At 45.6% G+C, this 14223-nt stretch overlaps 1 protein-coding gene across 4 annotated transcripts; it reads left to right on the top strand.

Moving 5' to 3' along the window:
- Positions 1 to 33: 33 nt before the first annotated feature.
- Positions 34 to 13233, top strand: LOC108104596 (serine proteinase stubble). Of its 4 annotated transcripts, none has more exons than XM_017210759.1 (9): positions 34 to 116; positions 5008 to 5227; positions 8454 to 8611; positions 8676 to 10275; positions 10348 to 10782; positions 11705 to 11882; positions 11937 to 12089; positions 12147 to 12418; positions 12476 to 13233. In XM_017210759.1, exons 2-9 carry the CDS (start codon positions 5008 to 5010, stop codon positions 12637 to 12639), a joined length of 3180 nt encoding a protein of 1059 aa, XP_017066248.1. In that variant the 5' UTR covers positions 34 to 116; the 3' UTR covers positions 12640 to 13233. The 4 variants fall into 4 exon arrangements, with proteins under 4 accessions (XP_017066248.1, XP_017066252.1, XP_017066250.1 ...); XM_017210763.1 differs by having other exon boundaries at positions 76 to 90; XM_017210761.1 differs by lacking the exon at positions 34 to 116 and adding an exon at positions 1184 to 1327.
- Positions 13234 to 14223: the final 990 nt, after the last annotated feature.

The raw sequence follows: 14223 nt of genomic DNA, 5'->3' as shown, positions 1-14223 counted from the left end.
TGGGTTTCCAGTCCTCAGTTGCTGTGGAGCAGCGCCAGTGTCAAGGTCTCTCGAGTTCAAGGAACGGCCAAAGACACGCGTCATCGCCAAGTCAGTCAGTGGTTGGATGGTTAATTGTGCGTTTTGTTTTGTTTGGTTCATTAAACAAAGATGTTGTGAGACGCGATTTGTGTGTGATTTATAATTGGGTTTCTTTGGCAGTTAAATGGCTTTTTCATAAGCCCTAATGATGAGTGCTTGTGATGATCTTATGAAACAAATACAAATTACAGCAAAGAGTGCATTTGATAGATGAATTGAAGAGGATTTCCACATAAATATTAAACTTAATTCTAAAGTCAATACATAGGAAGTGAATATTTAGCTGGAAGTTTACAATCTAATAAGTTCTTTCCCACAAGATGCTGTGACGAATTCTCCAAAATAAAAGAAGTCACCATGCAATTCTTATCAGCGAACTGGTTTGCCTGTAAACTCCACCACAATAAAGATTGACTTTCTTAACCTGACGACGTGCATAAATTAAAACACAAACAAACGGCGGCCCACACACTTACACAGGTGACAAAGAATGGCAAGCGGCAGCAAAAACAAACTCATTTGCACCACAAAATATTAAAAGAAAAAGCCAGTGTATATGTATATATGCATATGTAGATGTGTGTGTGCTTGTTGGCCGCTCTGTTGTTTGTCTGCTTCTTGCTATTTTAATGTGAAAGCGCTGTTAGCCCCAAAACCAACCCCCACCACCCCCCGCCAAACACCTTTGGCCGCCAATCAGCTGTGAGCCGCCTCAAAAAACAAAAAAAAATAGAAAAGAGAGAGGTGGCCAAAAGAGAGAGAGGTTCATTTGAATAAGAAACAGAAAAACACAGAAAAAGCGCCTAGCTTTTGGCCGTTCTCGGTGTTGGCCTTAATGGAAACCGTTATGCGCGTAGCGCAGCCGACGCCGACTGCACGCATGCGCACATGTTGGTGGCTTTTGGTTTTGGCTTTTGGCTTTGCCTTTGAGCCGGAGCGAGCGAGAGAGTGAGCTTACTTACCAATTTCGCCTTACCAAGTTCTTCAGCTCTGCAGCGGCGTGGCCAAATCTCAGTCAACGCCGGCAGCAGCAGAAGCAGCAGCGGCAGCGACAGCGACTTCACCTGGTCTCACCTGGTTTGTGGATCTTTTGTGTGAGCCCCACTCGGCAGACGTGCGCAACTTGTCGCGCTCTTAACTTGGTCTTCCAGCTCGTCTTCCGTCTTCCGCGAGTGTGTGTGCGGGGACCAAAACGACTCCGTGTGCTAGTGTTAGTGAAATAATTGGCCTGACCCAAAGTCCCGAGGCAAGTTCAAGTGCAAGAGAATACAATAACGTAGGAAGAAAGGAAACGAATTTTGGGAAACAAAGATTTTCCCAGCCGGCTAACAGTGCTTTGTGTGATTTTTTTCTTATAAAACCAAAAAAAAGAAACCAACAAGAAAAGGTAGAATTCCGGAAAAAGGCCAAAAGAGCCAGTGTCAAACAAACAAAGAAGTCAAAAGTGAAGAAACTCATAAAACGAACCAGCCACGATGCTATAAGAGTTATAATAACACTCATATGGTAACAGCAAATTAAAAGAAATGACCCAAAATAGCTGGTCGCAGTGAACCGAACCACGAACAGCGTCTACTTGGCCACTGCCAACGCAAGTAAATGCAAAAGATCCGAGACTAAGATACGCATCCGCCAGATAAGCCGGCTTTTGGCCCAAAGTAGCTGTGCACTTTCTACCGCGTACAAGTCAATTAAGCGCCAACTCACTATGGGCACACAAATACCGATACAGATACAGATGCAGTTTCACGTTCAGATACAGATACAGATTCAGATGCTGGGATACAAAGATACATCCGATAGATGCGCATAACTGCAACTAACTGCACCAGCAGAGGCAGCAAAACAAGAGCAACAAGTTCAAGCGCCGCAAACACGGCCAAAGCTTAAAAACGAGTCCAAAGCAAAAGTCGCTCCTTCTGTAAAATTTATTGAAATTCCTGTAAAGTGCAAGCGAGCCAAAGTGAGCCTGCCACAAGAGTTGGCAACAGCCGCCACAACAGCAGCAGCAGCAGCGTCAGCGGCAGCTTAGTACAAGTGTTTCAATTGCTCTGCGACTGCTTCTGCTTTTGCTGCTTTTTTGCTGTTGAGAAAAGGCAAGAGCAGAACTTTGCCTTCTCCAGCTTCCTCTGCCAGTGGTTCATCCTCTTACTCCTCTGCAACTTGGCAAACGATTTTTGCTTTTCGGTTTAAAGAACTGGTCTGATAGTGGTTATGCCAATGCCCACAAGAGGGTATCATGGGTTGGATAGACTGGTTGGGCTCCTTCCAAGTGATTAGGATAACTTACCTTAAGCTGGAAGCTGTCTGATATCCGAGATTCTTTAATGAATCTTGTTGTCTTGACACAAAAGAAGATCAATATACAAGTTAGTTTGGAAGATTTGAAAGAGACTTAGATTGAGAAAATGCAGTCTAAGTTCTTAGTCCATCTTTAGTTAACAAATATCTTTAGCTGAGTACCAACCGGTCGACTATGTGTAAAACACACATGGCTCTTCCTTATTGTTGGAGGCCTGCCAGTCCGCCTGTCTTTGGTCTAAAACGCACTCAAAAGCAGAGATGACGAGGAAGGGGGGACGAGCACGTTTGTCTTGCGGCCACAGATGATCTGGCAGTAGGATGCCTGTTGCGTTATTTGCATTTCACGTTCTGGGGCCGCTCTGGTTTATACAGGTTTGCCTGGGCAGATCTCCTGCCAGGTCGATGATGATGATGATGCTGATGGGATGATAGGATGAGGCTGCGTAGAGTAGCATAAAATCACTTGGCGTAATTATTGTAATTTGCATTCGGCATTTGCAATTGAGAAATTGCCGTTGATGGTTGCATTGAACCTGCGATTGCAGCTGCCGAAACAATTAGCCAGCCCTCAACGACAGGCGATGCGCCCGCCTGGCCATTAAGTTTGTGGCCAGAGTCTTTCGTTTCATGAACTAATGAACTGGTACCGAGCTCCCTTGGCCGCCACTTGGGTAGCCCAGAGATATACCAAATCGCTGAGCCATGGCAGCCCGCAGCTGAGTGGACACAATACGAAAAAAAAAATGAAAAAAAGTTTATAAAACATACAAACAAAATTTCTCCGAGCTCTGTTTTTGGTAAGCAGAAATGAAAGCAGCGCCAAGCGAGACGCACTTCTTATTTGATTACACTAGAAACGTAGTAACCGGTGTGTATGTGGTTTCTTTTGACGAACAACTAGCCGTTCCACAGCAAATGGCATAATTCTTTTGTTCAGCATTTGAAATTACAAGTTGCTTCTGCTGCTGCTGCTGTTGCTGTTGCTGTTGCTGGCATTTCACTTTTCTTTTAAGTAAATACTAAAAGTAAAGCCACAAAGAAATTCGTTGGCTTTCGCTTTTACGCAGGGCAAACGCGGCTGCAAAATGTATTTTTAATAACAAACAAAACAAATTGTAATTTCACTTTTAACGAGCAAATGAAATTGTCACTTGTATCGAGTCGCGAGTGGAAATTACTTAATTGCCCATAAAGCGAGGTGTAGCTGGAGCTGGAACTGAAGTTGGAGGGACAGCCCCGGACGAAAACCGATGGAAATCATGCAAATCATCCGCTGCTTCTGACCCAGATCCGGCCACAACACATCTCGCTCTTCCCAGGCATTCTGGTTATCGCTCAGAAATTCATGTTAATTTGCACACACAGCCAACGCCAACACAATTATACAGATACGCATACCGATATGGTCTGAACGTGACCCAAATACACAAATAGCTGGCCAACATTTTTGAGGCTGCGAAAAGCCAAACAATCGTGGAACTGGACTTGAGATCGTGTTTATAGTACTGGTACTAGTTCGATTCCAGCATTTAATTGAAGCAATCCGCCTGCATAGATATGTTTTATGGCTTCCGTTCTTGATTACGGATTCTTGATACGGATTTAGCATTCGGGCTTAATTAAAGCTATTTACTGAGCTGCGGTCCAAGTTGCTCTGTTGCCAGGTTCAACGACCGTATTACGCAACTCCCAGAAGAGTCGTGCTAACAATGAGAGTTACTCTATCTCTGCCCCCTTCCAGCGCCAAACGCAGCTAATTTCTCAACGCTGCAAAATCGTGACTGAAAGAAAGAGCCCAAAGAAACCAAGCAAACCAAACACAGAACCCAGAACACCATAGAATAGAATGTGTTGTCGATCAATGAATGTGTTGTCACCGCAAGATAGGCCTCCGGGCATGGGCATAAGTATGCGAGATATAGACGCGCCTTGTCATCGGATCCCGGAGCAGGTCCAGTTAACTCCAGCCAACTCATCATCATCATTCTGCTGTCGCCAGTTATTGGTTCGCTTTCTTTGATTGCTCCGGTTTATGTCATCATTTCTGTACATTTTCCAGCTCTGAACTTTCTTTGCCAGTTCGAACTCCGGCTCAATTAGGCGTGTGTTGAACTCGTATCTGAGCTGGTCTATGAGAACCTGTTGGCACCACACGACCAACCTGGCCCTGGGAATGCGATTTGAACTCACGGGGGTTAAAATGCATTTCCGTACGGTTATATAAACGTTGGACAGATTATACAATCAGTTAAATGGTTCCCGCTTGGGTCGCTTTCTATGCACACACTTTTGCTTTCCATTTGGGGCATTTTAGGCATGACTAAACAAGCAGTCCGGCATATTACACATACGCCCTGGGTTTTTTTTTGCATATGCAAGTCACCGAAGACAGACTTTCACCTACTTGAGTCAGCGGCTTCTACGCACTTGTTGCTTCCTCGGTTTCGCCCGCTTCTTTATTGTTGTTGTCTCTGTGGTTGTTGGGCCGTGCCCATTGGTTTGGTGTAGAAAAAATTATGGATAAGTTTGGTGATCAATTTGAATAGGGCCGTAAAAACGTTTCACATTTCACATGACTCATATGCAGAGCAGAAGACTAACATTTTTACTCTCTTTTTGCAGATGGGTGAACAACACACGGATACAGACACCTATACATACACAGCAGCCAGGGCGGTAGAAGTCTCAGATCTGACCCCCAACAAAAATAGAGCATCAGCGATAACCCCAGCTAAGATGCCACGCCCCAGCCTTGTCTTCATCCTCCTCACACTGGTCAGTCTGATGCTGCTGACGATAGACGCCACTCCAGTCTTCGTGGATAATCCCAGCTTAGCACAGTGTAAGTGCCACTCTCACTTCCCTTATTGAATCATCGGTCCAATCAAGTTTATGGGTGTCAAGCAATTGACGCTCTCACTTAGCTGGAATTACTCAGCGGGAAGATTTAGATACCGATCCCATCTTGCCTTTTCTTCTACTTTGTTTCCCAAGAACTCCAGCACTTTCTCTCACGTAGACAATTAAATGTTATTTCTCTTTCGGGTAGCCACGGTCTGGGGTAGCATCCACAGTGATTACAATGGAATTAAACGCAGATCCCAAGTAGCCGCACCTTCAACCAGAAGCCAAAAAGAAACTTAAGAAAATATAATAAGCACGTTTGATGTAGTAAGTATGGGAAGATAAGTCTGGCATAACCCAAATTGTTTCAAGAACAATGCAACGCGTGATTCATCTCCTTTGGAAAAAAACAAAACTGAAAATCAAAATTTTCAGAGCTTCCAAGTAGCACAAAGAGCATTGCAAATATCAACCAAAATAAAACTTATTAAGAAATGGTTAACGATTGGAGAAATGCGGTTTAAGAATCTATAAAACTAAACCAGTTTTTTAACTTTATTAAGATCGTTCCGTTCATAAATAATAAATTCGTGGCAGATAACTAATTTGATAAAACCAAGATTTAAATCATAGAAAAACCTACAGAAATTTTACAATACTTAACAAAGTTTCTGACCTTTATGCTTCGACAATTATGTTTAAAGTTAAAGTTCTTGTTCATAAACAACCATCTCACGATAACAGCTGCTGCCGGCAATAAACTTTATTGCCAAAAAGACGAGAGCTTAGTAGCTGAAAACAAAAGACTTTAGCGACGAACGCGTTCACAGTGAGACCAAAATGAGAACAGAAACAGCCACAGAAGAGCAAGAGCCATAGCCAGAGCATTTCTAATGAAAGTAATCAAAATTAATGACAATAGAGACAGGCGTTGCCGGGAACGAAGATTAATTGGGTCACAGCCATTAAGAATCAAATTTATACGCTATTAGCACTTCCTCTCCAGCGCCGCACAGCTGCCAATTTGTCTGCCGAAAGACAACAAAGCGCAGCCTTTTTAGCGGCCAGCGGAGAGATGAAAATAAAACTACAAAACTTTCATATAAACCGAAGCTGACTGCCTGACTGGCGTACTGACTGACTGACTGGCTGGCCAAAGAGCCAAACTGGCCAAACGTCAGCGAGCAAAAGCAATTGAGGTCAGCCATCAAAGAATGTTGCCATAAAATAAGCAACCACTGCCGCCAGTCAGGCCAGTCCGACTTGGACACTCGGACGCGGACCGGGAATCGGATTCGGAATCGGAATCATACTCGAACTGGCCAAGACTCTGGCCAAGAAAGCGTGTGCCGGGGCCGGCTAACATTTCATGTTTTCTGACTGGACCGCAGCGGCAACAAAGAAAATATAAATAATATGGATACACACAGTCGGGCAGACAGGCAGACAGACAGACAGAGAGACAAACAGTCAGATACCCGGAGACGGGAAGAGGCGGCTGCAGAAAGCGGAAAGTAAATTTGATGGCAAGTGAAAGGGAAATAAGACAAACAAACCCGGAGATCGAACAGAACCGAACCGAGCCCGGCTCGGTTCTGACCCACTTAACCGCTGCGCCACTCACCCACAATCGGGCCACGAAAAGGTGCTGCCGCGCATTCGCATGCCAAAAACGAATTTCCTACATTGCAATGCGGGTCTGAGCCACCACATTTCCTACCTTCCTCCTCTCCATCAAGCCACCTTCGATTCTGGCTATTTGGTAGGCCAGGCGAGTGGCTAGCGAAACATATGCTAAGCTGTTGACCCAAAAAGCCACAAAACGAAATGCAAACAGAAACAGAACCGCTGCCGGCGTCTTGGCCACGATCTATGGAACGTGACAATGTCTCGTACTGAATCCACTTTTCGATGGATTGATTTTCAGTTTTTAGGCTCTGCTGCTCGCAAGTTCGTGTCTTGAGTCATCTGTTTTTTTGGGCCGCCTTTCTGGGCACGGAAACTCAAATGCCCGGGAGAGCTCAGGCCAAAATGTCGTGTTAATTGCATAAGAAATGCGCGACACTTTGCGGCCAAAAGTTCAATAAACGCAAAACACCAAAAAGGCAGTTGGCAATATTTATTCGAATACCCTTCACAAGGGCGGGAATATCATTGAGTTTGGGTTGCTTTAAGATTAACTCCACAAATTGCCTTTTGAATTTATTAAAAATAAGTTACGATTTTACTTTCAATATTTGAAGAAGAAATTATTATTTTAAGCAGCGTTTATAAAGACTTACTTCTCAAAAGTTCTACCGAAAATGAGTAATTGATAGTCTATAAAATCCAAAATGAAATTTAAATCCGAAGTTCGCACCTTCTATAATGCTTTCCAGAAAGGTATTTAAGAAATCGTTTTGCTTAAACGATACTCAATTTGTTTTCCTTGCATTTAGCAGCAAAAAGTGGCTTATTTATGTGCGAGTATTTTAAGCGTTAAGCTTGTTAAGTTAATTTATGGCCAAAAGGGGGATATCAGGATCGCCAACTGCGCTTTCTTCGGACACTCTTAAAGTTGCAAGTTCTCTCGTCCCTGGCCGCGATTTGTCAGAGCCCCAAAACACAAATAACTCTTGGCCCCGTGCTGCTGCCTGTAATTATATAAGTTCAAAGCTCGAGCTCTCGGATAATTCTCGGCTCGATTACACAATGAAGATGATGATGAAGACGACGATGTTGGCGGTTCTTAAAGAAGTAGCAGGGTCTGCCGCAGAAAAGCAGAAATCATAAATAAATAACAATAATGCGGATGGGCTACTGTTGCCTCATCGGGCGGTCTTATGTGTATGTTTTGGCCGGGTGATGATGACGCCCTTCAGCGATCTGGGGGCTTTTATGGGTTCTCCTCGTGCTGGGCTTTTGGCGTTGACTTTGGCTTTTGGTTCATGTTCGTGTTCGTAGCCATGTTCGTGTCTTCGTTTGTTGCCACTTCATTTTCACTTGTCTTAACTGTTTGCCTAACGGTATAGGCCTGGGCTCAAATTGGCGTACAAATTCGAAGGCGTTAATCGCCGCAGCAAACGGAAATGGTGTGGAGCAGTCGATTCGAGTCGGTGGAACCAGAATAGAAGTCGTTTTTGCTTTGTTCCCTATCCCCCAATCATTATCGTCATTATAATTATGATGGTTGTTCTGTGCCACCATTATACTGATTGTTCTGGTAATTATCTTCCTATTGACAGTCCAATCTGGTCGAAATATCCGTCATCTGCCCTGCATCGTTCGCAAATCGGGACGTTCGGGAGTCTGTATGTTTGCCATCGATTGCATCAAGCAGAATGGCACGCACCTGGGCACCTGCATTGATCGGTTTTACTTTGGCTCGTGCTGTGCCATGAAGGTGAGTAATTAGCACCTACAAAACCTTCTTTGGGTGCCAATAATTCCTTATTTTAAATCCCCAGGAGGAAGCCTCCCTCTTCGCTCCAGAGATCAACGACAATAGCATTGACCAGAACACCATTTCCCACTTTGCCCACGAGTCCACCACGCTACCAACCAGCGCCCTCTTCAAGTTAACCACCGAAAGCAGCTTATCCAGCAGTAGCAGTAGCAGCAGCAGCAGCAGTAGCAGTGGTAGCAGCACCACCCACCACCACACCACCAACGAGCTGCTCAAGAACGTCACCCAATCCTACCTGAGCACTGCCAAGCCTGCACCTGTTCGCACCACTAGCAACAGTTCTCTCTTAACCACTCGCCGCCCACCGATGGCACACACCACACACAAAAACTCACACTTCGTGGTTCGCACCACTCTAAAACCCAATGTGGTTCCGACCACGACGTTGAATCCAACTATTAAGCCGCCACGCCGTCGCACCACAACCGCCAAACCGGTGCTGACAACCGCTGCGATAGTGGAGCAGCGCATTGAAACCACCTCTATACCCACCAAGTTTGTGACTTTCCAAATTGTGGAGACGACGACACCACCCGTGACAGAACCCACACATCAGCAGGAGACTACAACAACAACGACCAGGCGGCACACAAGGCCAACGGGGAGTAGCTCAGTAGCCAGCAGGACAACCAGCAAAACAACAACAACAACTAGCACCACCACCACAACTACAACGGCTGCTCCACCCACAACAACAACAACAACAACAAAAGCACCAGTTACCACCCAAAGGCCCACACCACCGCTTCGAACCACCACAGCTAAGCCGCATAAGACGCATTCCAGCAGGAGGCCAACGCCTGCGAAAAAGCCTACAAATGCGACAACAACCACCGCCAGTGGAACGCAATCCACACGGAAGCCGGTAGACAGTCTAGCCAGTAGCAGCACCTCAGCGAATGCCACCTCAGCCACAACTTTGCCAGCTCGCAGGCCAGTCATTCAGACAAGCAGCAGCAGCAGCAGCAGCAGTAGTAGCATCAGCACGTCGAGCTCAACATCAACAACCAGTGTGTTCAAAGATGAAGTAACGAAGAACCGGACCACCACAAGGTTGCCAGAGCGCACCACCCAAGCTCCGCGACCCAAACCAAAACCCACCGGGGAAATTGTCAAAGTGCCTGCTCTGCTTGCTGAACCAACAACCACCCTGACAACAGATTCATCCAGCAGCACTAGTCCTTCAAAGTCGCCAGCAAGTAGCACCACTCCTTTGGTGACCAAAAGGAAGCCAACCACCACCACTGCATCACCACCAACAACCACTACTACATCCACCACAACGCCGAAACCTACGCGGAGAACCACAACAAAAGCTCCAACAACAACCACCACAAAGGCTACAACAACCACAACCAAGGCAACAACCAGCACCACAACAACAACTACTGCAAAGCCACTGCTCACCACCGAGGCACCCACCATTGCACCCTTAACAACAACCACCAAAAAGACCGGCCTGATCACATGGACAGATGTGGAGGCTGAGCCACCGACCAATGCCAGCATTTCAAACGATTGGCAGCCAGCACCGCCTCCAAACTGGGTGGCACTATCCACCCAAGCACCAGAGATAACGAACAAAACATCGGCAACAGCAGGTGAGTCTTACAATAAGCAAAGGAAATACATTCGAGAGCGAAACTAATGCCTGTTTTTCTCTCCTTTCACAGCACCACCCAGTTCCACCGACAAAGTGGTCATCTCGGTGGCCACCAGCGTCAGTGAAGTGGAGACTCATGGTCCTGGCAAGCCGCACAAGACCACAAAGCCACCGATATCCACTATCCCAGCCAAGCCCACAACAAAGACAACAACAACAACCACGGCAGCACCAACAACAACAACAGAAAAAACCACAGAGGCACCATCGAGCAGCATAGAATTAGCCTCATCTACATCATCTTACACGGATCTCAGCAGTGAGGTGGCATCGAGCAGCAGCAGCAGCAGCAGCAGCAGCAGTGCTAGCACCACCAGCAGCCCAACAACCACAGCTGAAACCACCGATTATAGCGGCGAAGAACCGAACACAACGACCATCGAGGCTACAGGCAGCACCACCGTGGCACCCGCCAATGCATTGGAGGGCGTCGATTACAAGGAAGGTGAGTGCTGAGAAAACCCGTTTCCTCCCGGGAGAAATCTATTAATACCTCGTGGCTGACTTTGGCCATAAGACAAAGCCAACGTGCGTGGCCATTAAATTCAATTTGAAGGCTAAACGCTGGCCTTGAGCGTGGTCGGACTGAAGACCAAGAAGCGGAGACATCTTCCGAGATGCTGTCCTGAGCCAGCTCATAAATGATTACACAGGGAGAAAGTAAAATCAAATTAGTTGCAATTATTGAAGTTATCAATCATTTTTATGTGATCTTTATTATCATGCGAATTTGTATTCTTGGGAATCGAACCTTTTAAATCAGAATCTTTATACTAATTTGTAATTTTAAGTATTACATTCAATTTAATGTGATATTTTCTCACCGTGCAAGACCACTCCTAAGCAGGACTTTTGCTAGACGCAGTCCACAACAATTTTTACAGCAATCATTTACCATAATGACTGCATCGTGTATGGGATCGCGTCGGTCATTGTGCCGCATGGGTCACGTTGTCGGTCGTCTGCCAAAGCCCAAAACCGAAAACCACGCCAATGCAATCCGCACTTCCCTCCTCCCCCTGCAGCCCGTTGACCGATTTGCGGCGGCAAAAGGCAATCTTGATACACGAATCGAAACGAGTCGCGGTGCGGTGCAGTTCGGTTTGGATCGGTTCGGTTCGGGCCAAGACAAGTTGCTGGCCATAAAGTAGGCCGTTGACTGCCTGCCTTGCGGCTGGCCAAAGTCAAGGACTGGGTCTGCTGCTGCGCCTCCTTGGCCAAAGCACATTACATTTGGGCCGAAATGACTGAGTGCCAGGCGGAGTGATTAAAATGTTTAAGGCCCTGGCGAGCCCATTACTTTAATTGTGACCTGGCGCAGGCCTATTAACCAAGATCCCACTCTGAATCTTCTTTCTGTTTCTTAGTCTGCGGTCGTCGCATGTTCCCCGAGCCCAGGATCGTTGGAGGAGCTAATGCCGCCTTCGGACGCTGGCCCTGGCAGATCTCACTGCGTCAGTGGCGTACCTCTACTTACCTTCACAAATGCGGAGCTGCCCTGCTGAACGAGAACTGGGCAATTACGGCTGCTCATTGCGTGGACAAGTGAGTAACCGATGGCATTTCCAAATTCCAGTAATCATAATATTTATTTTTCAGTGTGCCACCTTCTGATCTCCTGCTGCGCCTGGGCGAATACGATCTGGCGGAGGAGGAAGAGCCCTACGGCTACCAGGAGCGACGTGTGCAGATCGTCGCCTCGCATCCTCAATTCGATCCTCGTACTTTCGAATACGATCTGGCTCTGCTGAGGTAAGTTATGTCGCACCTAAGAGGGAATATTAATTACAACTTCCGTTTCTTCAACAGGTTCTATGAGCCCGTGGTCTTCCAGCCCAACATCATCCCAGTTTGCGTGCCCGACAACGATGAGAACTTTATTGGCCAGACTGCCTTCGTCACCGGCTGGGGCCGCCTCTATGAGGATGGACCCCTGCCCAGTGTGCTGCAGGAGGTGGCCGTGCCCGTAATCAATAATACCATCTGCGAGTCCATGTACCGCTCTGCGGGCTACATCGAGCACATACCGCACATATTTATCTGCGCTGGGTGGAAGAAGGGCGGCTATGACTCCTGCGAAGGTGAGTAATGGTCAGAGTTTAAATAGCACTTCTGTAAACCACTCTGTCTTCCCTCAGGCGATTCCGGTGGCCCAATGGTGCTACAAAGGGAGTCGGATAAGCGATTCCAGCTTGGAGGTGTTATCTCATGGGGTATTGGTTGTGCGGAGGCCAACCAGCCGGGCGTTTACACCCGCATCTCTGAGTTCCGGGACTGGATCAACCAGATTCTGCAGTTCTAAATGCCGCAGAGGCCTGATCCTTAGTGAATGCCTAGCACGTCTTCCCCACAAAACGGCATCGGAATCCAACTGAAACTCGGACTCGTGCTCCGGTTATGGAGAGATCGGCGGATCAGATCAGCCATAACCCGAGCAACGATTCCAGTTGCCACCATTTACCTCCACCTGCCCGCACAGCAACCACTGAACCAGAAACTGATATAGCACTTCCATTGTCATAATCGTAATCTTACACTTAGCGTTGCCTAGCCTAGCCTAGCCTAGCCTAGCCCTAAAATCTAGTTAGTGAATGTGATTAACCAGAGATCACTGTTGCAGTCACGGCTCATGTAACGTATTAATCGATTGGACTCCTAATTTATTCCCATTTGCTGTACATAATTTTCTAAATTATTGCATAACATTTACACTTAGCTTTAGTCCTAAACAATATTAATTAAGGGGACTCGACGGCGGTTGGGTCCTTTGGTAGGGCATCATTATCACGTAAGTCGCTTCTAACCGAACCGAACCACGCGGCAGAAGCTATTGTAATTTTATTTTATAACGTACTGTAATTATTTATTTATAGCAGCTCATGCACTACAAAATTAATTCAATTAAAATGTTTAAAACAAAACAAAAATCCGTGTTTTTTCTTCCCCTGTCAGGTTAATAACGCAGTTTATTGATAAAAAAGAGAGTTAGTTTAAAGAGTTCCAACCTCAAGCCATTACTTTCCGAAGTAAATAATTTATTTTCTACACAATTTCTACAAATCTAATTGTGGCGCCATCTATCGTGAAAATGTTTTGTACACAACTTGGTAGATATCCTAGATAAATAGTTTAGTATATACATCAACCACTGTAATGTTAATAACAGCCATGTTAAAACCAACAACCACTATTCCATTTTACACATTTAAAACACTGGGCAATGATATCATCTCTAAGAAATTCTCACTTGCATTTTCTGTAAAATTTGAATGCTCCCAAAAGTATGCATGGCTTAGCTAGTCAGTAAAAAATCTAGTCAAGAGAATTACTCAAAGTTCTCACTTTTTTAAATAATTTTTTCCAAGAAAGATAACTTATTTAAAAATCATTTCAATTTAAGACGTTTGACGTTGCTACTATTTTTCTGTGTGTATACAACAAATGCAAAGTATAGAAGCTCCTCGATAAACAAAAACTGAATTCCTTATGCATGAGACGACGCCGAACATAGGCGACGATTCAAATATTATTTGGCAGGTGCCACTGCGGCCGAACTTAAAACTTTCTTCGCGTGGAGGGCGGGCGCACGTCTCTAATAAATAGAAAAATTTCCAACATTTGTTTTGCATATGCGAAACATGTCGCCTGAGATTAACACGCAAAGGCGGAAAACTAGTAAGGTGCCAGGTCGGTAAAAAATATATCGAGTCTTTTCCCGGCTTATCGACAAAAAAGTCAGTAATTTCAACATAGCTCAACCAAAAATGGTTGGAATCTGAAGTTGAGTTTGTATACAAATCGTTGTTCTGATTTATCGGATCATGTCAGTATTTTGGTCGGAACATGGAATGCGATATCTCGTTGAGTTTGTAATTAAATTTCCTAT

The sequence above is a fragment of the Drosophila eugracilis genome, unplaced genomic scaffold, assembly GCF_018153835.1.
Source record: "Drosophila eugracilis isolate 14026-0451.02 unplaced genomic scaffold, ASM1815383v1 contig_1765, whole genome shotgun sequence".
Classification (NCBI taxonomy): Eukaryota; Metazoa; Arthropoda; class Insecta; order Diptera; family Drosophilidae; genus Drosophila; species Drosophila eugracilis.
The sequence above is the reverse complement of the archived record's forward strand: the minus strand, read 5'-3'. Positions and strand labels throughout refer to the sequence as shown.

Bases quoted from the DNA above. Each gene is read 5' to 3' on its own strand.
- LOC108104596 (XM_017210759.1), top strand. From the start codon at position 5,008: ATGGGTGAACAACACACGGATACAGACACCTATACATACACAGCAGCC. The intron at 8,612-8,675 runs GTGAGTAATTAG...TTAAATCCCCAG, and splicing joins GCTCGTGCTGTGCCATGAAG to GAGGAAGCCTCCCTCTTCGC. The intron at 12,090-12,146 runs GTAAGTTATGTC...TTTCTTCAACAG, and splicing joins TACGATCTGGCTCTGCTGAG to GTTCTATGAGCCCGTGGTCT.